The 26,017-nt window shown below is 41.2% G+C and overlaps 1 protein-coding gene across 1 annotated transcript in view; it reads right to left on the reverse strand.

Moving 5' to 3' along the window:
* Window positions 1-26,017, reverse strand: part of RNF150 (ring finger protein 150) — a gene marked incomplete at its 5' end in the record, with an annotated part of 119,278 nt that overhangs the window by 24,894 nt on the left and 68,367 nt on the right. Inside the window, 4 exons of the mRNA XM_082315275.1 lie at window positions 5,929-6,025; window positions 13,609-13,691; window positions 14,113-14,184; window positions 21,365-21,615. Coding sequence (XP_082171401.1) covers window positions 5,929-6,025; window positions 13,609-13,691; window positions 14,113-14,184; window positions 21,365-21,615 — 503 coding nt within the window. The remainder of the gene's footprint in view (window positions 1-5,928; window positions 6,026-13,608; window positions 13,692-14,112; window positions 14,185-21,364; window positions 21,616-26,017) is intronic.

Below are 26,017 nucleotides of genomic sequence, written 5' to 3' on the forward strand. Positions count from 1 at the left end.
TTAAAGGTTTTGGGGAGAGTGTACCTTGAAAAAGTAACTCACTTATTGATATGATCTGTTCAACATAGGCAGACTGCTGAGTCAGATTACAAATGTAAACAGAGACGGTAGCTGAAGGGGAATGATTATCTTTTCCCTAAATACACATTTTATAGAGCTGATATCAGAGCTTTCAGGAATAGGAATTCAAGGGAACTGCCTGTGGGCGCATCTATGTGTGGGGTGCAAAAATAGAAGCTAAAGCTGTTTATAAGACAAGCTTTTTAACATCAAAAGATCTTTTCCTTTACTAATCCTATATTTCCTACAAAATAAAATTATGAGAAAAGAAACAAACAAGCAATAATGAGACTTTGAAGAGTATTATTCAATCCATGGTCTTTCTTGCATTGTGATTCAGAGAGACCAAGGATGAAACCCAGTTCTGGGGAATTTAGACACTTCTCTCTTGCAGTTACATAGTGAACGCACCAACACCTCCAGAATGAGCCAAGCTCTTCAAGTCAGGTGTCTGCCTTTCCATTGGCCTTATAGGGAAGCAATGAGGGGGGCTGTGGTGCCCACCTCTCTTGCACATTGAGCGCCTCTTCACAAAGGGCACCGACACTTCAAGTGGGCACTGGGGGGCAATGAGGGTCGTTTGTCCAGTGACACTATGTCCAAGCTGGGCACTTAAAACAGTCAGACTAGTTTCTAGCCCTGATTTCTCTGGGCTTATTATAAGCCCGATGCTCCCATTCATACAGCAGTGATTTCTGTGGAGCTCCCCATAAACATTGGTGACAAACATATGAGTGAAAAAGCTCTTTTTCCTCTAAGAGGAAACAGATTATTGCGCCATTTGCCCATAGAACCAGGTCTAGTTCTCCCCAAGGCATGAAGAAAAATTGTTTGCATAACTATTTCAAGAACCAGGTTTTGAAGTTTTAACATATTTTAACAAAAACAAGGCTAATTCTGAAATGAGGATGCTGTGTGTCAGGGTGCGAAGCTTCCAAAATGACACAGGGACATAGCAAGGTCGAGCTGCAATTACACAGATACCTTGTTAAGTTACGAAACGTAAAGTTAAGTTGTTCCCATTTATCTTTATTGTCCAGGAGTCAGACAGCTAATCTGGATCAGTCACTTAGGTTTCCTCTAACTTCAACGGTTTGAGACAATTTCGCTGTGTGATTCATCCCACCCTCAGGTAAGTGGTACGAATTACCCCCTCTGCCTTCCCACTGCTCAGCACTAAGCAGAGATGGGGCTTAAGCTGCTGGACTGGAAATCCAGCGTCCGGATGGCTAAAGTCAGAGGGGATGTACTCTGCTCTGTGGATCTGATTTTGGTACGCTTAGCTGTCCCACTTGCTAAGGCATTTTTGAAAATCTCACTACCTGCCTATCTCCAACAGCAGGCACCTAGAAACTAAGCAAAATATGATACAGCAAAGACTTAAAGAGAAGCTTAGCTTTAAGCACAAGAGTAATCCCTTTGAACTCAGGCATAGAAGGTTACCATATGCTTACATTTTTTGCAGAACCTGGAACTTAGCATGTTTTTTATTTTCCCATACATTCCCTCTCTGATTATTGCTACCTCACAAATATTTTTTCACAAATGTTCCTAGTGAAAAAGGCAGGCATTTTAAACAATTCTCAGGTAACTTGTAGCCACAAACTGAAGTTTGGGATAAAAATTAGAATTGTTGTTGTCTGGCTCCAGTCTAATCCACAAGCAGCGAGAGCTCCTCAGAACTGGGATAAAGGCACCTTCAGCTATACCAGGTTTTAATGAAACTCATTGAACCTGTACTTGTCTAAGTGAAATACCAATCATTTATCTGCAGGACCTGGATCCAAAATTATTCCTTAGATCTATCACTCTTTCCCTCACCCTTAGCTGTTGTAACAAATGCTTTCAGAATTTCATTTTTAACTTAAATTTGGCTTTGATGGCAGTGTATCTTAAAGAAAAAAGCCTGTTTTTTCTTTTCTACTGTAGGAAAAAGTATTTCAAATTTTTTTCAGGGGATCAGTTGTCTGTCCTTTGCTCTGATTCCAGTTATTCCTAGAATGGGGTTTTATCACTAACTTTTAAACCTTTAAAAATGGGGGATTATAATTGAAAGCCAAACCAAACATTAAAGATGCAAAACCAGCATTGCTCGATATAATGAACCCCTTTACTCCTGAATCATTTTTGTTGGAAAAAATACCCCAAACTAAGCAGCATACTATAAAACTAATGATATGAAATACTGATTGAAAAAAAAATACATTATGGCTTTTGCTGTCAGAGTGGCCCAGATACATTTTCTAAGTTTAATCATATTGCTTTCACTCATTCCCTGCATGTAAGTGCTTTGAGGGCACAATTCCACTGAAGTCAAGGGAAGGCTTTGTATTGACTTCTGAGGGCTTGGCGAAGGCTCTTAGTGAATAGCTTCAAGTCATCCAATCTGCTGCCAAAAATGCAGCTGTCTGCATATCCAGCAGATATTTGCAGAAAAGGGGGAGAAGCAGAGGGAAACTATTCTATGTGATATGATCATCCCAATAGCAATGTAGCTCTTTGAAAGTGCAAGACACTTGCACTGATAATTCACTTCAAATATTACAGCCAAAATAGGTATAGTCTGAGCTGGATTCACCAGCAAAGAGACAATAGAAAACGTAATGCCAGCTGTTTGCTGATAGATAGATAGTTAATAATCCTCTGGAACTGCAGAGAGCCATGATAAAAAGCAGAGATGCTAGGGTGCTCAGCTACCGTGAAAATGAGTGCAGTCATTTTGGTGCCTCACAGCAGCCTGGGGAACCTGGTTTTAGGGCAGATAATATTTGAAGTCTCTGTTACAAAGTAAATGGAGAGTTTAGATGTGAACTGAATTGAAGCATTTGGATATTTGGGTTTTAACCAATCATTTCCTGGAAAATCCTGAGTCTTCCTGCTAAATGAAGCGCAATATATCCACAGTCACATAAGCCAGCTCTTTAATAACAACCACAGGACAAACAGGCAGCTGGCAGGAAAAAAAATATCATATTAGCCCTGCCTATGGTACGAGGTCCTCATCCCTCCCATTGTAAAAGCCTGCAAAAGGACTTTGGCAAATTTGCGCTCAAGTATCCCATCAGAGACTGCTGCCTGCCTAAGGCTGCTTTTCTGTGTGTGGAAATTTCTGCTAAGATTGCTCAGCAAGACTCAAGAATGTGGTTAGGGAATGGCATTTTGCTTTATCCACTCTACAGAAATGTTTGCCACCTCTCACTGAGAAGCCCTAGAGCTTTACAGCTTCTTCCAGGGAAATGTCCTTTCCCACAACAGCCTACTGACATCTGGCTAAGTTATGAGTCTCTGAAAATATCAGTTCATGTGTGCTGATAGAGACTGGTGGCTTATTCAGGACCAACTACTACACTCTGCAAAGAGAAGAGGGCTTTGCATGGTGCCTGCAAGCTGACGGTGCCACCAGAAAGCACCCCACAGGCATATTTTAGAAAGAGAAGGCAGAGAAAGCAGAGGGAGAGGAGCAACTGATAGCATTATAGGAATTTTTAACCCCCAAGGTACCAGATGCTCTTAGACTCCCACTTCCTTTGCTGTCAGCAGAGGAAACCCCTGTCACGAAGGCTACCATCTGCTCCCAGTTCCCCTGGACAACAGCTCCTACTGTAAGTCAGCTCGAGGGGTAAGGCTCTAGCATGCAGCTCTCCCTTCACGAGCCCAACTGATGATCCATGCGGGCGGGAGCCAGTATGCTTTCTCCAAATGATGGTGCTGGTTATTTTCAGTTTGTTGTCTTAGAACAACCTAGGGAATTTTTTACAGAAATTCATACGCTAAAATCCTCTAAACAAACTTTGCTAGTGGAACATTAACATCCAAGTGCTTGATTTTTAGTGTTAAGACAGGCCAGCGCTAAGGCTGATTCTGACATCTTAATTTGACCCAGTTGTTTATGTTGGTTACAGCAGTATCTTTATTTACATGCCCAGTACAATTATTTCCACAGAAGCTCCATGTGGAAAGCTCTCTGTGAGGGGAGCAGGATGGATCCCCCTTCTGCTACGTGGTACAGAGAGAATGCGACAGAGAGCTGTGAGAAGAGAAACAATGGCTGAGGAAACTGAATGGCGCTTTTAATTATTCCTGGCAATTAGGTTCTATATCTGCCACTACAGAGCTGTTCATGTGTAGTAAAAGCCAGTCATGTAAACCAAAACCTTTACCAAAACCATGCCTCTGGGCATGTTTTCCCTTCCCCTCGATGTACCCAGCCTCAGACAGCCTGCGGACACGTTTAGCCTTCAGCAGCTGTCAGTGAAGTCAGTGAGAGCAGTATTCTGGATGTAAATACTAACGCTACTAAACTTTCTGGAAAGACCTTAACATCACACCGCAGGCCTCCAAAAAGTGGAGGTCTGATTTGTCTATATCCCCTGATTATGAAGCTGGATGAAGACTATGTTAATGAAATGCTTGGGCAGAAATGTGAATGGACCAGTGTGAGAGCAGAAATCGTGTGGTCCTGCGTGGTGCAGAAGAAAGCCATGGAACAATATACTGGGTAGGGAGAAGAGGTGTCAAAATCCTGGGTAACTGCTCACTGGCAGGCCTGTGAACTGAGACACGGAACCTGCGGAAAAATTTCTGTATTTAAGCCTAGGTGCAGAGATGCTGAATGGCAGAGCCAGCCTTCATTCCAGCCTTTCCTGACATCTTAAATACTGATTTAACAGTTGTATCATCTTTTAATATTCTAAAGATAATATACATGCTTAGCAGAAAAAGTAGCCCAACTGTGATGACATGTTACCCTAACTACAACGCTCTACTTCATTTTTTCCCATTACGTGTTTTTAGTTTGGATTATATTAGGTTGATTAACATATCCGCCTACTTCAGTAAAAACATACTTCTTCACTTGCTGCGGAACCCGTTCTGCAGCAACCTGCTTGGCTTCCTAGGCTCCATGAAAAGGAACTCTTGAGGAATGGCTGCATCAGCTCCCCTAGTATGTTCACATGAGCTATTTTACTTTATATAGCTCTTTCATACGTGAGCTGGCACGTCACCATCTGTAACTGGGGAGGGTATTTACAGCACCTGTTAACGCATCAACTGGTAGCGTTTCAGTATTGAACTTCACTATCATGCAGCAAGGCTCGCACGGTGTGACAAAGTGACTCACTTCTTCGTGGTGAAGCCCCTGATCTCTGTGATAGCTGCGGTTAGGAAACTGTATGGCAGACAAGACGTGCACTATCTGAATGTAAACACACAACCTAAAAAGATCAATTGCTTTGGCAGCTTCTAGCCACATCTGAATGTTCCAAATAACAAAGAGCTTAACAATTTCTTGTATGTCATGCGGTCCGCCCCACGCTTAGTTACTGGGAGAAATGCTCCCTAATTGGAATTAGGAGTACAGAGCTTGCTACAGATAAACTTCAAGAGAAATCTGACAAAAAAAAAAGATTTGGCTCCCAAGAATGAGCAATTAGTTGTCCTCGACTAGGATAGCAGGGAAAATTTTATTTGCAGACCTTCTGCTTTGAGATTTGAACTGAGAGCATGCTTAAAAAAGTAAATCCAGTCCTCATTTAAAACACAAACAAAAGCTATGTGAAAGAATCTATAAATCCACCAAAACACCAGCAAACAACCCTCTGCTCCACAAAGCAGGCAACCACAGACACACAAATCTCAATACCCAGCCAACACCCGGACACACACTCTTGCTTGCTAATAAAAGTGGGGTGCAGAAGAGAGGTAGAGTCAGACATTTCAGCTTGTACTCCCCTTAATAAATCAATTAATAAATCAATAACATGGCAAGAAGAGTAAGGTGGGAACAGACAGGCAAAGGGCTAGCGATATACCCAAGTAGCTGATGTTTCCCTTCTGCCCCGACCGGCTGCTCTGCGACGTGCTTACCGGGATCCCTAGAGCTTTTAGAATATTCATTTTACACATCGGGCAGGTACGATGGTCTAGCAGCCAGGGGTCTACACAGGACTTGTGGAAAAGATGCCTGCAATGAAAACCAGGATATTTTAATTCAAATCCACCACAGCACAATTTACCACTTAGTACCAGATGCTCGTTCTGAATTCAGTAAAGTGAGAGTATTCCAAATGGTGTTGTCTGTGACCTCTGCAAGGACTGCAAAACTACATCCTATGCACACAAGAGTAAAATTATTTCTGCAGCATCTCAAGCACATGTGCACACTGTTGCTCAACTGAGTTTGGAAAAGAAGACATGTACATAATTAGAGAATTAGGAAAAATACACAAAATACATCAGCAAACCCCATATTCTTTAAATGTTAAAGGCTGTCAGTAAACAAAACCTGCTTGCTGATAAAGGTAAAAAGCACATTAGTATTTTTTGATGGTTCTACAGACAAACCTGATTACACATAATTTAAATGTGAAGCCATGGGGGTCTGGTATTTTTTAGGATGCAGGCATAAGGAAATAAAGTGAATTTAAAAAAAATGCTACTTTTCATTTAAATGCAAAAAACAGGATGATGCTTTTTAAACATTCTGCCTGACTTTCCTGCTCTTTAGAAGCTGCCCATCAGAGTGAGCTCCTCAACAATTCCAACCCTGAAAGGGTTGTTGCTAATCCTGTGCTCGCTCTGAGGTGACCACCAAGCAACTACCTGGGCCCTGTGGCTGCTGCGGGCCGCTTTTCTTAGACATTATCCAGGTGGAGGAACTGAAAGCTTCTTGCCTAGCTTCTCCTGACACAAACTGAGATTGACTATAGAGAGATTTAGTGCATGTACCTGACTGTCAGATTGTATTTTCTCTTGCGAGCATATTCTGCTACTTTGTGGTTATAGAGAACGAACGTTATAAAACACAGGAACGTGGCTCAGGATTTAAGAAACACTATTGAGTAGGTCAAGTAGAGGCGTCGGGGCTCAGCCCAAGGCAGTGAAGTTTGTTCAGCCCCACTCATTCTGAAGAGAAGAAGGAAAGTTTCCTACCATGCACGTAGCCAGAAATTACAATGGCACGTAGGAAACTGAAAATTGACTTGCCTTCCTAAAAATCTTTTTTAATCAATTAATTGAATAGAGTAGTTCAGTTGGAAGGGACCTTAGTCCAACTGTCTAATATAACTTAATAATAATAACTTAAGTAAAATTGAAAAAGGGCATTTTATTCTGAAATATGAGGCTCGATACACATACAGTCTTGCTCCAAAAGGTGTAAAGTAAGACTAATTTGCTTGTTTTGAAACACCATATAGATCAGCTCTAAACTTCCCTTCTCAAGCTTGCAACAGGTGTCCCATGTTTTAGCTGGCAGAGCCTGATAGCCACGTTTCAGTCTGCTTGAACTTTCACATTTGAGCAGCACCCAGCCTGTCCTTCCCTGTGCTGTCACTGCCCCGTGCGCGTCGCTCGTACAGCACAGCCAGGTAACCGCAGGCGGGCACAGCTCACAGCTGCCCAAGGCTCCGTCCGGCGCAGGGCACATACCAGCCGCCACGAGGAAACGCAGTCTCTGAGAAAGCTAGAATCACTTAATGCACCCAAATAATTTTAAATATTTAAGTGGTACGTATCCAGCTGAATGGGTTGGCTGCTGCATTGTGTCACGGCCTTTCTCACACAAGAGACACACGGCCTTTCAACTTGATGGAAGATGTTTAGGTGCACTTTCACCAATATTGATTTGCAACCCTGGCTCTTACTAACACGGTATCGGTCCACATACTAGCTGGCTGGCTTACTAGCTGGCTTCAGTCCTAAATAACACTAGAAATTCAAAGCCAAAACTGTGTGAAATCTCAGAATCTTATTCTTTTCACTGTGATGTTTTTTCTCACTACTTCTAGAAGAAACGGGTCCTTTGTGAACAAAGCTACATGGCAAATTATTACATTCCTGTACTTGGCCCGACTTCACACAACTATGGCAAAGGGCAAATCTGTTCTTGGAAGTTTGACCTAATCTAATTATATCAGTTGGCTGCAATACCAAACTTTGTCAAACCTCATCTGATCCCGTATGTCAACATGATTAACACAAATGAAGTATCATGATACTTGAAGTTTAAACCACTACTTTACTAGAGGCTACTAAAGTCCACAACCCTCCTTCCAAACAAGACTTGCTTTACTGGGTAAAAGCACAACATGTCAAATTTTGGTCTCTGTCCTGCGTAACTCTTCCCTCCTTTTCTCTCAGGAGGGACATATTCAGCACATCATCAGGCAAGCATTCTGAATAGGTGAAAGCATAAAGATACAGTCCTCAGGCACGTGTAATTTTACATTTAGAAGTCTAACCAACAGAATTCCTTGAGTGTGTTGACTCACGGAGAGTACTGAAAGTCAATGTCTTGCTTTTCAGCTATTTGAAATAACTGTGAAATTCTTGATAGTGATTGGTTTTCTTTGATTACATACTCAAATTCATAAACAAGTATGTTTAACTGCAAATATCTGAAACACATTCGTGCCAAAACAATCAGTACATTTACAAAATCTGACATATTTATTATTCTCTTGAAAAAAACCAGATTTCCAAAATCTGTTTTGGATAAAAAATACGTAACTTCCATCCAGCCATTTTACCATGGACTAGAAAGTCTCCTTTTGTTTTCAAGTTCAAGCTTTGCAAGCCTCAGTCAAGCTGTGGTTCGTATTACAGCATTTCATAATGTTTGTTAATCACCAAAAGCTTGGAACTTTCATGCCTTAAAGACTTTAAAAACTGAAGTTTAGTGTTCCTGAAGTTGGCTTCAAAAAAACGATATTCTAAAAGAAATCCCACCAATGCCGAATAATTTAAATACATGACAGATCATGTCACTTTGCACTTCTCAACATTAAATTAGCACAGTGTATTATGGCTCTATTATTTTCAGATTTAATGTGAACAACAGAAGGAACTTGATTATTTGACGGAAATCTACAGAGAAATGGAATGTTACTGAAAATCAGATAAAGATTTGCATTTTTAAATTTTTGTACCACATTATATAATTAGAGTGCTCATAATATCTATTTTTGAACACGTAAACATTTGTGCAGAGAAGTGAGGTGGCAGGCTTTGCAGATTTGGATTTCAAAGTTTATTTTATTTGTTATTAGCTACAGCACTATATACATGCTTATGGCTTTCAACAAATTGTGAATTGTTTGATGTCCTGATAAGTTTATCACCCAAATTCAGGCAAAATAAGGGTCAGCACAAAGTAAGATGAGAGAGCAACTGCAATGTTTCACTGCCACATGGTAAGACAAAGATGTTAAAAGATCAACTGCAACAAAAATCCCTCTCCCTCTGCAGTTCTGACTGTTGCAAGTTTTAAAAGGAAAGAGAGGGTAGGGGCATTGTGGATGAGTTCAGAAGTAATGACCCATACAGGGAGACAGCAGAAGAGATGTTTCAAGCACAGGCTCAGGACATGGCTTTGACAATCAGTCAGAGCTACAAAAAAATATGGTTTCCTTCTGTTGTGTGCAACCACATGCATTGCAAAACTATGTTGATTTGGATGGGTTGAAAAGTTTCTCCAAAGAACTGTAATTGATTAGTTGAGAGAGAGGAAGGAGAGAGGAGAGGAGATGTTGTAAGAATCCTCATACAAAACAAAGACGTCCATAAGGAGAAAGGAAACAACTGCTCTGCACCTCTCCCAGGGATAAAAGACACAGTGATGTGTTTAAACTGCAGCAAGTGAGATCCAGGTTACACAATAGGAAAAGCTTCACCACAATCAGGGTAGCGAAGCACTGCAATAAATTATCAGGGGAATTTGCAGAGCCTTCATCCCAGGAGACTGCAGGATGTGTTGGAAAAAAACTCCCAGGAATGACACGTGCACGGCCAGTGCCCCTGTGCTGTTCCAGAGGTGGTGGCCTCCTGGGATCCCTCCTGCTCTCTTCTGCGACTCTGTGACTGCACATTGCTGTGTAAAGCTCACAGAGCACAGAGAAAAAGAACCTCAAAATCCCAGAGCATTTAATTTACTATTAACTAAATAGCACTTCATATTTTTTAACTGGAGATTGCTTTTGTTTGAAATGTATTTAAATTTTCTTTAAAGCTGCAATTTTAATCATACAAGGAAAAAAATTTCATTTTGGGCTCACCCCAAAATAATAATAATTTCATTGTTGTAAAACTATTGTAAAGCTTTCAGCTTGCCCATAATTTTGAGAAGCTTTTTTTCCAGGGTAAGGGAAACTGTTCTCCTCCCACCTTCTACTCCTAGTCCCAACTTTCCAAACTGTACGCAAACAAACCTAGCAGTCGTAATTTTTCTCAGAAGAAAAGCATGAGCTAAGAGAACAGGAGGCAAAAGCAGAAAGAGAGGTACATGCCTAGGGACCCCACGTAAGAGCATCAGTTGCCTGGATTAGACATAGAGCCGAAGCAGAGGATTAAGAAGGGTTTTGGTGAGAGACTGAGCAGCACCATAGTATCCAATGAGGTGTGGGCTTTTGGGGGTGCACATATGGTATTATTCGTTTATTTTTGAGGAAGAAGGAAGGACAAAAGAAGCTGATGATGAAGGTAAGTGAGAGGAAGGAATCAGAGGGAAGAATGTGTGTGATGAAATAATTTTCACAGGAAGCTAATAAAAAGAGGAAGGAGGAGTGAAGCGGTCTCTGAAATCACAGTTGTTCATGAAGTGAAGGTTCAGGGGAAGGGAACGAGCTGGAACGGGGTCAGAAAGCGTGTTTATTGGTAAGAGAAATGAAACCAAAAAAAGAGCTTATGGAGAACTCAGTAGAGATGAGGTTGAAAGAATTGTCTTGCCTGTCTGTAGAAGTTTAGTAAAGTTAGTAAAAGTTTAGTAAAAGGCACCAGTAACTTCTCCAAAGGCAGAGTAAAAAAGACAAAGGCGTTTTGAAGCTAGAGATGGAGGACAAGCAGAAGGAACTAGGGCTATGACAAGAGATGTCACTCTGGGAACAATGAACTTGGTTATATTTGATGTTGTGTCAGTGCCCTCAAAGATAACTTCAGTGATGCTTGCTACCATTAAACATAAAACCAGCTGCAAGCCAACACTTCTTTTTTATCAAGCGTCAGTCCTTATTTATTTAATACATTCTGTAGAGTGAAGTTTATTAATACAGTCAGTTGTGGGAGCTGGCTGAAGAGGACAAAGAGGAAGAAGTACAAGTTAACTGGAATTCTCCTCCTAGCTCTCCAGAGTAGGATACGTAACAACAGGCTATCCCAGTGCCTGCTCTCTGCCAACAGAAAAGAGAGGACATTTGAGGAAACCGCGTAAGCACTAGTAAACACGTAGCTACGTGACTTCAGAGCTCATCCACTGCAATACTGGCTGGTGGATTTTTGGTACCAGTTTCTTAGGAGATTCAGGCTCCACCAGCCTTCAAAAGAAATCTCAAGATATAGAGGACTTATACAGAGTGTGCCTGCTAGCAGTAGTTTTCCCAGTACTGTCTGCAGTACAAAGCAGCATCTTGCATGTGCAGCTCTTGGGGCATATTTGGCTTTGCAGGTAAAAAGTTCTACATCTTGAGCACCTCTTGGATAGAAACATCAAGGTCAGTCAGCACTGGTGTCATATCGTGCTGGTTTCTGTAAGGCCTGGTGAAATGCCAGCCTCTTATTAAAACAGCAGCCTAATGAGGTTCCCATACTAGAAACTGCACACAGTTTAACTGAGGATGCTGGAAGAAGAAACCTACAGAGTCTGTAGGTCTTTATCAAGATATAACACACTCCTACTCACTTAACAGAGACAGAAATTAATCCACTTTTTTTTTCTTTTTTTTTTTTTTTCCTTTCTTTCTTTTTTTTTTTTTTCCTTTCTTTTTTTTTCCGATGAGGAGACGAGACTGACAACAGCAGAAAGAATCATGACTACCATTTCCTGTTTTGGAAGTCCAAACCCATGTGAATGTGTAAAATACTGCCCTCACAATTTGCGTAGCAGGAAAGCCAGGGTTTGTGAAGTAGCTGCTCGAGAAAGATCTTTGAGTTTTTGTAATTCAGAACTGCTGAGGCTCAAACTGTGAGTATTTTACAAGACAGTTCTGCTGCTGCTAACCTTTTAGCATGAGTCATTTTCTAGGCGACCTTTTAAGTCAGCCAAGAACTGAACATCACCTGTTAACTATGTGTTTCCTATTCACTCTGCTTGACTCAATACTGTGGATGACAAAGTCTGACTGGAGCCTCATTGAATTATGAGGCGAGACACAAGTGAAAGCTAGAGCTTAGACATATTTTTCACTGTTGTATAACTACCTCCAAAAACTGCCTGTCTCCATCATGCAAAATTTCCAAGCTTTATTATGCTTCTATGAAAACAGGCTTGATGTCAAGCCAAGGTCCACATTTTCTGGTAATTTCTTATTTTTCTGTATTTCTGCTTCATGAAGTGATGCGTTTGTGTGTGTTTGTAGAAAAAAAGAGTTCACATGCCATTTGTCATTGTGGAGGATTTACAGTAGGTCAAATTTATGATTAATCTGTTGCTTTTTGTTTGCCATTTAGTGATGTCAGTAAACAGATTTAATGAGTCACATGAACGAACAGAAATGGACAGCTTGTAACATTCAAATATCTACTAGGGAACAACATAGCAGGAAAAGAAACAAATATTTCAGTTTCTCAAGCCAGTGAAAATGCCTGTGGGAGAAGAAATAAATTCTATTTAAAAAAAAAAAAAAAAATCTGTTCTGTATGTACAGCACTTGAGATTCCTATTTCTAGGGAAATCAAACACTTGCTCTTGCACTCCTAAGGGAAGCACCGTTCCTAGGAAATTTCCTAAGAAATTGATTTCCTTAGACAAATCCTTCATTAGCTAACACTTCACAGATGACAATACAACAGCACAGAGCGATGAATACAACTGTTACGGCTGGCAAGAGGCTGCGCTCCTGTGTCACATCACTGCGAGTGTATGTACTGCACAGGGCATGTTCATATGAGGGGAAGAAAAAAGAAAGAACAAGCCCAAAAGCTCTTCTTGTCTCCTCCATGTCCCACATGCCTGAGAATATTTTCATGGCAGCAACAGATAATATGGTCTTTGCCACATTCCCTTTTTGCTTTACTGTTTCTACTCAGCTTATCTCTTCTTATGCTTGTGGTTTTTTTTGGTAAAGTCACCCCTTTCTCAGCGTCTAGACATGGCCCAGGACAGCAAAAGAAGTGGCTCCATGGGGAGCAGGAGCCTGCTCTATCCCTGGCTGTTGTGCCCAGGGCACCCTATGAAGTCAGGGGCAAATTCTTCTAAGGGAGTTATTCTGGACTGATATAAAACCAGTGAGCAAAATAGAGGAATCAAAACCTTTAGTTTAAAAATCCTACCTAAGACTTTGTAATAGGTCCAGATCAGACAAAATGTCTGACTATCATGCTATCTGACTACCAACTCAGGTTCTCACCACCATTAATACTACTTTCACTTCAAGTCGAATAAAGAGGCATTTCAGATATCTTTACAGGACAGACTTTGAATAAATCAAAATGATAAACTCACCCTTCCCTCCCCAAGCTCTCAGGTAATCTCATCAGCACGATACTGTGAGAACAGAGCCTGTCTTGAAGTAGAGAGACTATCAAAGCCAAAAGCACCTTCAACCTTCAACTTACCTGCAAGGCAAAATTCTGACAACATCATTGGGCTTGTAGCCTTCAATACAAACAGCACAGTTATCAAAGTCTGGCTCAGTTTCCTACAGGAAAGAGAAGATTCATCATTTTAATTTTTTGATTTTGTCAGCTAATCTCTTCATACAACAGCCTATGTGACAAAGTAAAACAGTCACTGAGGCATGCTGGAAATCCAATAATGCATTTCAAGACAAGCGAGTCAGATTTTCCAACATGTTTCCAGCTGGAAACTTGCCCTGGGAAGCATGCAGATTTAGTTAGCATATTTTAACTTTCAGGATTTTCTGCATCTTCACAGAATCACCTTCTTCTCTCTCTACTCCATTCCACCCGTAAATTACTTACCAGTATTCCTTCCCCGCCTGAAGGACACATAGTAGCTAAATAAGCAATTGCCATTTCTGTTCTGCCTCCTTGTCCCAGTGGTCTGAAGGAATCCTCAGTACAGAGTTTCATTTGGTAATGAGCAATTTAAAAAATTACCTTATCACCTTTCCTGATTGTTCTGACTTGCAGCTTGCTGATTGCTTTCTTTGCAGCATCTCCAAGCCGGCGCTGTAATACAAAATTTGCTCTTAAGCAAAGAGTATCTCTTCATGCAGAAATCATCACCTTTTCTCCCTAGGCTTCTTAATAATCTGAAGTGACTGTACATGAAACAGGACAGTGCTGCATAAATATAAACAGATGAGGTCAGTCATGCTGTTATTCACAACAAGGGCACAGTAGGTATTCCGGGCTTGCTGGTAACCCACGGCCAATGAGGCAAAGCTGCTCTAACGGAGTTCCAGTGGAGACTGCACGTGAGCCCATCATGATGCTACACTACAGCACCTTTACTATTCCAGTGAGTAGCAATGCATGTAACAAGTCCACTATTTGGGTATCCTACTTCTCCCCTCTCTTTTTTAATGATACTTGTAAAAAATACATTGTTAAATGAGGCCTGGGCTAGTAAGCAGAGTGAACACTGGACTTAAGATTCAGAAGGTCTTTATTCTTACGTTGTTCCAGAACTAGTTCATGATCTTCAGCAAGATGTAAGTGCTGAAAGTGAGCTGTTAATTTGTTAACCACAAAAACCATGAATAATCTCTGTTGTTCTCTTTTCCTGCAATACAGAGTTACCTACTTTATAGGAGCAATGCAAGGTATAAAAACAAGGTGAAAGCATCTGCAGTTTCTTACAGGTAAAGCACTATATAGTCCTGCAGTAACATCCTATCCGTACATAACGGTTTGCTTGTTCTTTGCCTTATATCCTTCCCTCCAGCGGACCATGAACTGCTTACCACATGATGTTTCTGACTGTTCTCCCATATTTCCAAAACACTGTTACTGTGCTGGCAGGGTCATAGTCACTCAGGATTGAAATATGTAATAACAGCCTGACGCAAAACACCCTGTTCTCAAACACTGAAGATGGAGACGCCTGCCTCTTGCAAGAGGCTGAGAACATTATGGGGCAGTTCATACAATCGCTGCTCAGCAGAGCTACCTCTGCACCCTGTGCTATCGAGCTTGTGCCTGTATCAAGGCACTATGTGCTCCAAGGACTTGGCTGCTTGCTTGTGCTAACCCAACAACAAGGCGATCTGGAGACAGACTCCCAGGCTGGAAAGGTCTTGGAGAGGTCATGTACTCCCACCCCCTGCTCAAGGCTGGGTCAACTTCAAAGTCAGAGCTGTGTCCAGTCAAGTTTCGAATATCTCCAGGAAGGGAGATTTCACAACCTCTGGGGATAATTTGTTCCAGTGCTTAACCAGTCTCACTTTTTTTTTTTTTCCTTAAACATACAAATGGAATTTGCCTTGTTGTAATATGTGACCATTATCCTTGTCCTTTCTCTGTGCATCTCCCAGAAGAGTCTGACTCTGCCTCCTCTCCAACCACCCGTTACGCAGCTGAAGGCTGCAAGCAGAGCCCTTCCTCCTCCTCTGCTCCCCTCCCGGCTTAGCAAGCCGAGCTCCCTCTGCCTCTCCTCGGATGTTGTGTGCTCGTGTCCCCAGATCCCACTGGTGACCCCCTTCTGGGCGCTCTCCAGTTTTTTTCATGCCTTTCTAGTACAGTTTAATGCAGCAACACCTACTCTGATGTCTTCTTGTCAGTTTTATAACAGTTCATGACACAGTGCATCCCAATTTGCCACCAATAAATGACTTAAACTCTTTTCTTCACCTCTCCTCCCCATCCATGTTTCCAGCCATGTGTCGTTAGATAGGAGGGAGTCTTAGGAGCTTTGGTGACTCAGAAGACATTCAACTTTTCGGGCTGGGAACACTGCCTGTGCCGGAGTTCAGAGGGGCCTGTCAGCGGGAAGGGTTTCCAGCTGGAGGGGTTGAGAGCATGAAGCCAAAAATGGAAGGAAGCTGGATGTAGTTTGTAAATTGAGACCTAATCACCATACAGATACAATTAATAAATTACTACTTTCTTCTTCAGATTCAATTAAAATCACTGAATTAAATTTAGAGAGTAAGCTTATTGGATTGGAAAGACATGGAAGACTGACAAAATGCATGCAATACTGAAAGCAAAGAGCAATTTCAGATCTGGCTAAAGAGGTAAAAACAATCTTGGCTATCATACCAGATTTACATATGAGCTTTCCAGCATAACTAATTATTACACATGAGCGAGTATCCTGTAGTTATACAATATCTTTTCTGTGGTACATTTTTCTCACAGTTTCCCTTAAATAAAGGGATCAGACAAGAGCTGGAAACATTTCTTGCCAGTTATTTGTTTCTTTAGTGTAATCAAAGACAGACTGATAACATACAGCAAGACAAGAGCCATTATGTCCTGCTTTGGGAATTGCTTGTGATTTCTTTTTATCATTATTATTACTTAAACTAATGAAATGTCTCAGTTCTTTTTTGCACGTTCTTCAAGGGGAAAGGACAAGATTAAAGACTCATGTACATCTTTGATCTGCTTGTTTTCATGTTTGCTTTCTCTTATCTATCTTAAATAGACAAGTTCATGACTTACATGCAAATGAGAATAATTTAGTTTTTGAAAGAACAGGAATATCTTGGAGTAGTCATATTTTCAAAGGATTCTTCCATTTGAACAAAAGGCATGCTATCACTAACCAATGACTTCCCCTGAAAGATAAGAGGCATTACAATAGTTTAAGGGTTTAAAGTGAGGCTTAGAGATTTACAATCATAAATCTCATAATCTCATTAGCAAGGCTGCAACAGTCAGTACTGGAACAGAATGAGTTAAGCATATCAGATGCAGTGGTCTTGTGGAGATGGCGATACTAGTTCAAAAGAAAGGACAGTAGCATGGAAAGCATCACTCGTCTGTTCCTGAGGAAGTAAACGACCACAGATGCTGTGGAAGAGAAATTATGGTAAGTGCTTCTCTCTTAATGGCCTTACTAAACTGTCACCTTCGCAGGGAGGAGATTGCCTTGTGCCTTGTGCAGAATGAAGCATCAGGCACATCTCCTATGCCACAGATAAAGTTTGCGGACTCCATCATGGGAGGCTTCTTCCCAAGACTGTTTCAAAGATTGATGCCTCTATTCAATAGCCCAAAACTCTCATTCAAAGCCACGGCCATCAGTCTTCCTTCTCAGATAATTGCTTGACCCTCCAGATGCTGCCAGTCACATAGTAAATGAGATCCTTCACTGGAGATTAACCCAGGATGCACAGGACCCCCCTCAGCCCCAGTGGGATCACTGCCTGCTTTGGCTTTTGCTATCCTACAAAACTCACGGAGCCCACCTGGTTTCAAAATGACTTTACAGAAAACCTCTTCTTAACAAGAAATGACATGGAAGAAATATGGTCAGCAGGCCTGGCACTTAAACATCATCCCCTTGCCATCTTCCCGTCTCACAGACAACAAAAAGAGAACTCTGCTATTCCTGGTGAAATATGAAATCTGACACACTGACAGGGTTGGTTTTTTTTCTTTTTTTAAAGCCTGTGTCCTGGCTGTTACAGGGCTGAGACAGCAAGTCACATTTTGCTGAACTATCTCTAGGACTTAACTTGTCATGTAATTCCAAACTGCTTTCAATTACCTCTGCAACCTGATGTCTCTTGATGCAAACAATTCCCGCAGTCTTTCACAGAGAAACTCTCTCCTCTTCAGAAGAGCTCCAGGAATAAGCCACTGAGAAATCAGATTGCCTACGCTTTCCTTACACAAATTTATCCTCTTTGTATCAAAGGGGCCTATCATCAGGGCAACCACCTACTTCCTGGACATCTTGTTAGGTGGGAAAAAAAGAGAAGGCCTTGGATTTTCATCCATGTGAATATCGCTACTTATCTTCTACTTCCACATGTACCGTACAGTTGTCTGTGCTAGAGATACTCTTCAAGATTAAATGTATTAAAATCAAAATTGAAATCTAGCCATATTTGTAGCTGACACCCTGGCTGCAGGTGCACAAACCCATAATGGAAGACAGTTTTGCACTCCGCTGCATTAATTCCCAGTCAAGTTGGGACGAACAGGCAAGGGCATTCAGTGAGAATCCTTGAAGTCCTGATTCTCCAGTCATCAAAATCAGGCACCTAACTGGAGTGACCTGTGTCTTCCTTCTGGCACATGAACCTGGATTTTGCACACATGGTGAGGAAGAGTGGTGGCTAAAGATGTACATGCTCTATGTCTAGGTTTCATCTCACTGTGGAGTCATGGGAAATGTTTCCAGGAGATTCTTCAGTCTTTCTAGCTGCCTCTCTCACTAGCTGGACTCATTGCTTTCTTGATGGATAATTAAATCAGTTCCTTTTGGGTTTACTGCCTGATCAGCAACTTATGCTGTGTGCAAGAAGGGAAGTGGACCTGGAAAGAAGGGTCACTATGTAAAAGAGGACAAGGAGGCAAAGGTGGTTATGAGGCTTGACAAAAGGAGACTCCATGTTTTTCATGAAAGGAAGACATAGTTGCAATGGGTCAGCTTGGAAGAGGCAAAATGGGACACGACTTAGGGAGACTTGGAGTGACCAAGGAAAGATGTTCAGAAATCTTGCTTTCATGTACCAGTACAACACCCCTCCTGCTTGGAGATAACAGCTTTTTCTGCCAATCATATTTTGCAGTCAGTCACACTGTCCCATTCCCTCAGCACAGTGCCCAGACTACCAATCCAGAGGAGGCTGAACTGCTGCTGGTAGCAACTCCAGTATCAGCCAAACCTAGGAAACGCATGCATGACAGAGGTTAAAGAGGTAGGCATAGGGCCCTCGCAAGCCTTTGTTTTAAAACTGTGGGATTTTAAGTCATTCAGATGTCAAAGTGAATTTAAGCTTTCTAAATTATTTTAAATTTTAACTGAAGTCGAATACATGAGCCACAGTTTTTCACACTTTCAGAACAGCGCAGTCAGTCTGCACAGTCAAGATTTTATCGCATTGCGGGGTAGGAACTGATAGCACAACTTTCTTTGAATAGGCCAGCTGGCTCCCCCTTCATCTGATGCTCTGTTTATCCAAACATTTCAACCTTTGGATAAACTTTAGCCTGAGTAGATCAAATACAAATAGAAGGAAGCATCTTTCCTAAAGTTGCTTAATAAAGTAATGAAGGTGCTTACAACACATGCAAGGCTTTCCAACAAGTAAGCACAATACCCTCATACAAACAGACACGCAAGTTATAATTGCAAAAGCTTTTGAGTGCAATGACAAAAGAATCTTGCTGCAGCAAAGCAACACAATTTTTCTTGTATGTATCTGAATATCCAAGATATTAACACAGAACTTTGTGATCCCATCCTTGTGCTACAAGAAAATGTGTCAAGGCAAAAAAAAAAAAAAGGCAAGCAGAACTTTAGGGGAAACAAAGAGGAACGCTCATGGAAAGGGCAAAAGCAAGCTGAGCTTTTGCTGAACTAACTACATCATTATATTCCATAGCTAGGACTAAAAGAGAAAAAAAACAAACCACAGCAACTCATTAACACAAATGGTCGAGCTTCGCCTGTATATCACTACCATTTTTCATATGACAAGAGCTAATAAAGAGATTAGAGGAGATGTCAGGCAAAACTGGATGAAGAAAGTATATGAAGAAATTCTAGTTTGCCCCGTATCATTACTACAGCTTTGGCAAAAAATTAGTAATAAATAATTGTTTAGGAGGCATGCTTTCTTACTCTTCTGAAGAACAGAACTAATATAATAACAAAGTTACTAAAACTTCTGCACAGGACAATTGCTTGTGCACATGTTAGTCTTGTTTAAACTTTGGAAAGAAAATACTGAAAAGGAAGTCTTCTTGAATATCTAAACCTACGAGTTCCAAACTATAGCATATTACCTGAATGAGCTGCTTATTTTGCTGGTTTCATGTTTATGTATGTCTATTTACGCTGCTACTCTGCCTGTAAAATTACTTGATTGAAAGCACGCTTACGGTACTCACATACATAAATTAGGCACACATGTGCTTTTGTAGCCAAAGCATCTAAAAATTATCACAGCCGTTACAGACACAGCGAATCTGCTGCCAGTGATGTTCAAATTCCAGCTGGGATAGTCTCATTCTCGCTATCCAAAATTTCATACTGTATATTTAAAAGGAAAATATATTCTTTCTGTCTGTAAATACAGAGCAGCTGCTCTCTATCTCAGAGGATGCCTGAATTTCAGTGGGGGAGGGTGAGGGATCCCTATATGTTAAGTACACGTTACAGAATGTGTGGCAGTGCTTTTCTCTACAAGATGATTATTAACATTCTCAGTTTTACTTTTTCTGCAGAGCAAGGAAGGCAACCCTTCCCCTGCCCCAAGAGTAATTTATTAAGGGTCCAGAAACATCTCCAAATTACAGTGCATTTTTTCCCCTGCAGAAAAATGGTTATCTCCTCAGATTTCATACATTGATAACATTTTCTGCTGTACCATTAGAATGAAATGTAGAAGCCTCAGCTTCACAGTTCTGCTGATGCCAAGATACTTGCATCCAGACAAGAAAAGATTAAATTTATTATTATCATTGCTATTATTATTCATTGCTGAACTACCATAAAGATGCACAGCGCTTTATAAATCCAGAGGGCCTCAGGACCTAGGGCTCATTCCCACTGCTGTTGACTTCTCTCCAGCTCTGTAGGTTTTGTATCTCTTTCAGGGGGTTTGGACAAGATGCCAAAACCAAAAGCAATGGTTTAACAATATTGGTGGCTATCGCTACAGCACTTATATGTTCAGTGATCATTGTCAAATGAACAGAGACATGTTTGCCTTTCAAGCCCAAGACCCTTCTAAAGAAGTATTAAAATGAAAACACTTTCTGGTTTTTTTTTCTTTTTTCACTTATCGTGAACCCTTGTTTCACACACAGACCTTCACATACCTCACTATATTTTGATCTCAAGGGTTATTAGTTATATACATTTCTATGTCACTTAGCTATATGTACCAAGGCAATCTTTTTGCTAATAAACATTATCAACTTTCTATTTTTTGCGTTTTGTGCAGGGGAAAAACCCCATAATATATACACGCTATATTCATTAATTTCTTTTTTCCTGAATCCCATCTATATTGACAAAGTCTTGGCTTTCCCCAAACACAGGCATTTTTATATCGTCATTCTTTTCACTTTCTTGTTTTTTGTTTTGGTTTGGGGTTTTTTTTGGTGTTTTGTTTTTTGTTTTTTTTTTACCACATATTCACAATTTCCTCAAATTTTACTTTTAAGCTGAATCCCATGGTGACTTTTTGGAAACACAAACAGCCATTCCAGCACCGCTCACCTGATTTCTGTCTCTGGCATTTGCGTAGCGGAATCGCTGGATGTAATAGAAGACCAGCCATGCCAGCGAGATGATCATCAGCACAATGAAGGAGATGGAGACAAACACCACAGAGGTCCGGCTGACATACTTCTGCAAGTTGCGTGTCCCGATGGTTATGTACATCATCACAGTAATGTTCCTCTCCAGGAGGCTCACTATCTCTTTTCCTTTGGGTTCAGGAATCATTATTGCTACAACATCTTCTAGGCCTATCAGACAGGAGAGAGAGAAAAGAAACCTGAAGTAAAACAAGTGATTGCCTCATAATAAAGTGACAAGAGGACGTGGCAAGGCAAAAAAAATAAAAAAAAAAGAGGGCAAAACACAGTAACAAAAAAGCTCCCCTTTCTCCTGCTGGTTTTCACCACAAGGTAAGTCAGATGGATCTGGTGAAGGTTTCAACCAGAACCAGTTACACACTGTGTTTCTATAAACTAGTCTCGGTGAGATATGTAAAATGTGTTTCATGGGTTGACATAAACATGGATTGCCAGTGCTACTGAGGCTTACCTAGACGATATTGCTGTAAGCAGTGCAGAAAGGGAGACATTCTGCAGCCAGCATCCTTGCATTCAACACTCCATGTACATTTACCATAACCCATTTTGCAGGGTCACGAGTCTGTCAGAGAAGCCCCTCTAAACTCCACATTCAGATCAGAAATACTTCCAATCACAAACCCCCACCTGGTTTCACAGCCTGAAGGCACCAAAGCATCGCTGCCCTCGCCCGGGGCTGGCAACAGGAGAAGGCTGCAGGGACAAGAGCAGCTCAACACGTTCCCGGCTCACCCGCTGCCCCATGCCGCCGGAGGCTCCCCACAGCCCGAGCCCACGCAGACATTTGGGAGCCCCTGCTGGGAGCTGGACTTGCCAACTGATGCAAGTTTAAAGTCAAGAGCACTGTTTTATTCCACGAAAAATGCTACTGCAGCCCAGATCAGCCGCCAACACAGTCTGCAGCATGGCCCCACCAGGACATGAGTCAGCACAGCCGAGGGGGCAAAGAGGTCTCCACTAATGGGATGGGGCAGGGACTTCCTACAGTCCTGTCAATGTTTCTGAAGCCACGACCCCGTGAAATGGGCCCTCCACCCATCTATCAAGCCTCGAGTCTGCACTAGCTTTCCTTTCTGTACGGTGCTGTTTCATTTTACTTGCATCACATGCTGCTGAAACTATTTTCCTTTCATAATTTTATGTCCCCTATGTACATGACAAATATAGTCTGAAATTATCAGGGATTGGGTAGCTTGTTAAATGCCTTTTCTGGCTTTCTAAATAAACTATCACTGCTTTATGGTTTAATATTAGGGACATTCTGTTCTTCCATTTCACAAACCAAGTACGTAGACAATTTTTACACCTAAGCTATGTTTTGCAATAGTCAAATCCTGAATTGTACTGAGCGGCTAAGGACAAACAGGATGTATTTTAATGCAGAAACATGCTAGAAATGACAGCATATGCAATGATCACAAACTGGCATTTAGAAAGAAAGGTACGAACTGGGGGTATCTGAAGTCAGAGAGATGATGCTGGGCTGGGGTTTCAGAATTTCAGCTGAAATCCCAGGAAATCAGCCAGCGTGTTGTTATGGCTACCTGTATTTTGACTGTGGCAGGAGGACAAAGTGCTGCCTGCCTCGGGACATTCGTGGAGGCGGGAAGGGATTGCTCGGCCATGAATGGAGATGTGAGAGGGCGACTTGTATTTCCAACAGCATCCCCCTCCAAGCTGATATCCAGCCCGAGCTTCACTGGTGCAGCACTGTGCGTTGGTCCTCATGGGCTGGCTCAGACATTTCTCCACCGAAAACCCCCGGGAGATATAAACCAGGTTTTCAAAGGTATTTAGATGCTAAAGACCAGGAGGTGTCTAGCGGGACTTTGGATATACTAAAGCAGACAGGTGGGTGGCGTTCAATGTAAAACACTAACCGCGGTGGAAACTTTATCAAATTCTGCTGGGTGCCTGGATCAATTGGAAGTACTGAAATAGCTGTGACAGACTGTTGCTACTCACACACGAAATCTGCTGCAAAGCTGGGAACTGAACCCTCCTCTCTCAAGTCTTGAAGTGCAAACTGCACCACTCTTCCTCTCATGAGACTTTCCATCATAACACCTTCCTGATTATGAACAGGCCAGTCAATCAATAGGGGGAAATCAATAGTTTGGCTGAGGCAAGAATTTTAGATATCCGTGACAGGAAACTTAACCTTTCTACTGATATTCTTCCATAAAGCATTAATAATTTTCAGCTATTTCCCTTTATTTGTTTAGTAAGAGCTCACCTTCAGCAGCCAAGATAAACCTACCTTTGCAACTCTTCTGATACCTGTTTATTACAAAAGGCTAATGCAAACATTACCCTAACAACCTAGGGAGAATTTGCCAAGTCTCAAAGTGGCTGAGAAGGGCACTGGTGCCATGCCAGTAATTTTCCTGCAGTCAATAAGACAAATTGTCTGGAGCAGTGCTTGGCTGCCCATATGCCTGCCTTTGTTGTCTTCCCTTTCTTTAAAGAAAATAAAAATTTTAAAATCACTCTGCAAGAAAACCAAAGCAACCACCTCACACATAGCCAAAAAGAATCCATAGTGAAAAATCCCACAGCCAAAAATCCCAAAATTAATTTCACCAGCTCCTCTCAAAAGCCACCATTCTGACCACTCACTTGTCCGGTACGGACCTCTAACATCATCTTCAGTACAATCTGGGACACTGTATGAATGATGGTACCTGAAAGCCTATAAAATGGGAGATACAGACAAAAACATTTTCCGTAGAAAATACAGGTAGTATCTTAACTGTTTAATTATCTTAAGTAAAATCTTATTAAAATGAATTATCTTAAATTTCTTTAAAAACTTTAACAACATGTTTAATTATGTTTAATTCAGCTGAATATAGCTTAGTGTATTTCTGAAGAAGTGTAAATAATGGGCACAGGCCAGATATGGCATATTGCAAATAAAGAATCACATTCAATTGTTCAGTTATGAAATTAATATTTTTGTAATAATAAAACAAGCACCCCACAGTAATGTCCTATCTTTCTTTAGCAGTAAAGTAATGAAAGAGGGAGGAAAAAAATTGTGATCTCCTGCATAAATTTAATGTCATTCATGTTTTTCATCACCTGCCCTTTCTAATTAAGCTACAGCACAGCTTTCTGGCTTCAATTCACGGTGGAAACATAACTGGTTTTGAACAGGAGTGCAGCCACACGCCTCCCTTCTCTGCTCCCTCCTTACATCTCCGCCAGGATGGTCTACTGCCACCTTGGGCCTAGGGCCTTCTGAGATACTTTAAAAAACACAAGAGAGTAAGTAAATTGCCACGGATATATGCTAAGTAAAATTGCGTTTAGAAATGCAAAGTAGAAGACAGCTATTGCAAGAGGAAAGCAGCTGCTTTTATATATTCAAACCCTTAATATATTCAAATTTCAGGCTATCTGGTTATTTTCCTGGAAAACATTACCATTTGTAATGAAGCACTTTTGGAAAAAAATAACCAAATCAGCAACAAATAATAATCAGGAATTTTTTTTTAAAACATTTTATTGAGTTTATGGTAATTTCTCCAAGGCACTACAGAGAATGCTATTTGATCAATCAAGTCATTAAGCTAAGTTTTCAATCTCAAATATGCCCAATATTGGGAAGAAAATTAAAAAAAAGAAAGAGCAAGTAATTTATTTCCTTTTCCTCCCTTATACAACAAAATGTTTGTATTATCTCAGTTTCAGTATCTAATGGCACACGAGAAGCTCTGACATAGATGAAAACTATACACATTAAAGAAGGGAAATAATGTAATGAGACATCAATGTTAGAGATGCATTTCTACACCCAAGTACACATTTGTTCAACAGGCTTCAGAAAAGAGAAAGTATCTGGTAATATGTACTGATGCTTCTCTGGTGAGTTAAATGCTAATGATGCCTTTCATTAAACACACCCACAATAGTAACTGCATTTTGTGGCACTTTCGTTACCTAACACATTTCTTTTCTTTTTCTGGCCAAGATTAATGCAGAGTTTGACATGAATTTTTAAGTAGCTGTCAGGATGAATCAGAGATTCATAAATCAAAGGTATTCAGGCTGCAGTGAATGGATTTTTCTTCTTCTTTTTTTGGCTTAGGAAACATTTAACATATCAGTGCTCTCTCCTTATGAGCCAAAAACAAAACAAGTAAGGTAGAACTTACAGGCATTTGGGATGATTTAAATCACTTTAACTGACTGCAGAATATTCACCTAATCAAATATTTCTGGGTGGAGAAAATGTGCTGCCGGTCTTCAGGCAGCTATTCTGCTTCTGGGCTCTGCATCCCACGGCCTTACGTAGGAGGGCCATCGGCACGGTTATCAGCGGGCGGTGGACAGGCTTGGGCATTGCTGGCTCCCGAAGGGCCGTGCTGGAGAGCTGTGGACAGGCTCAGCTTGTTTCCCAGTCACTGGGCCAAACGCGTAGCCCTGTGGCTGATCCATCGACAGCACAACAGCCACACCAAGCTGTGGCTAATTCATTCACGTACAAAGAGTTGCTCTGGAATTAATAGACCTTGGTGTACTGAATCCCCTAAGCACTGTACCTTCC

The sequence above is a fragment of the Platalea leucorodia genome (assembly GCF_965183815.1).
Source record: "Platalea leucorodia genome assembly, chromosome: 6".
In the NCBI taxonomy this organism is placed as follows: domain Eukaryota; kingdom Metazoa; phylum Chordata; class Aves; order Pelecaniformes; family Threskiornithidae; genus Platalea; species Platalea leucorodia.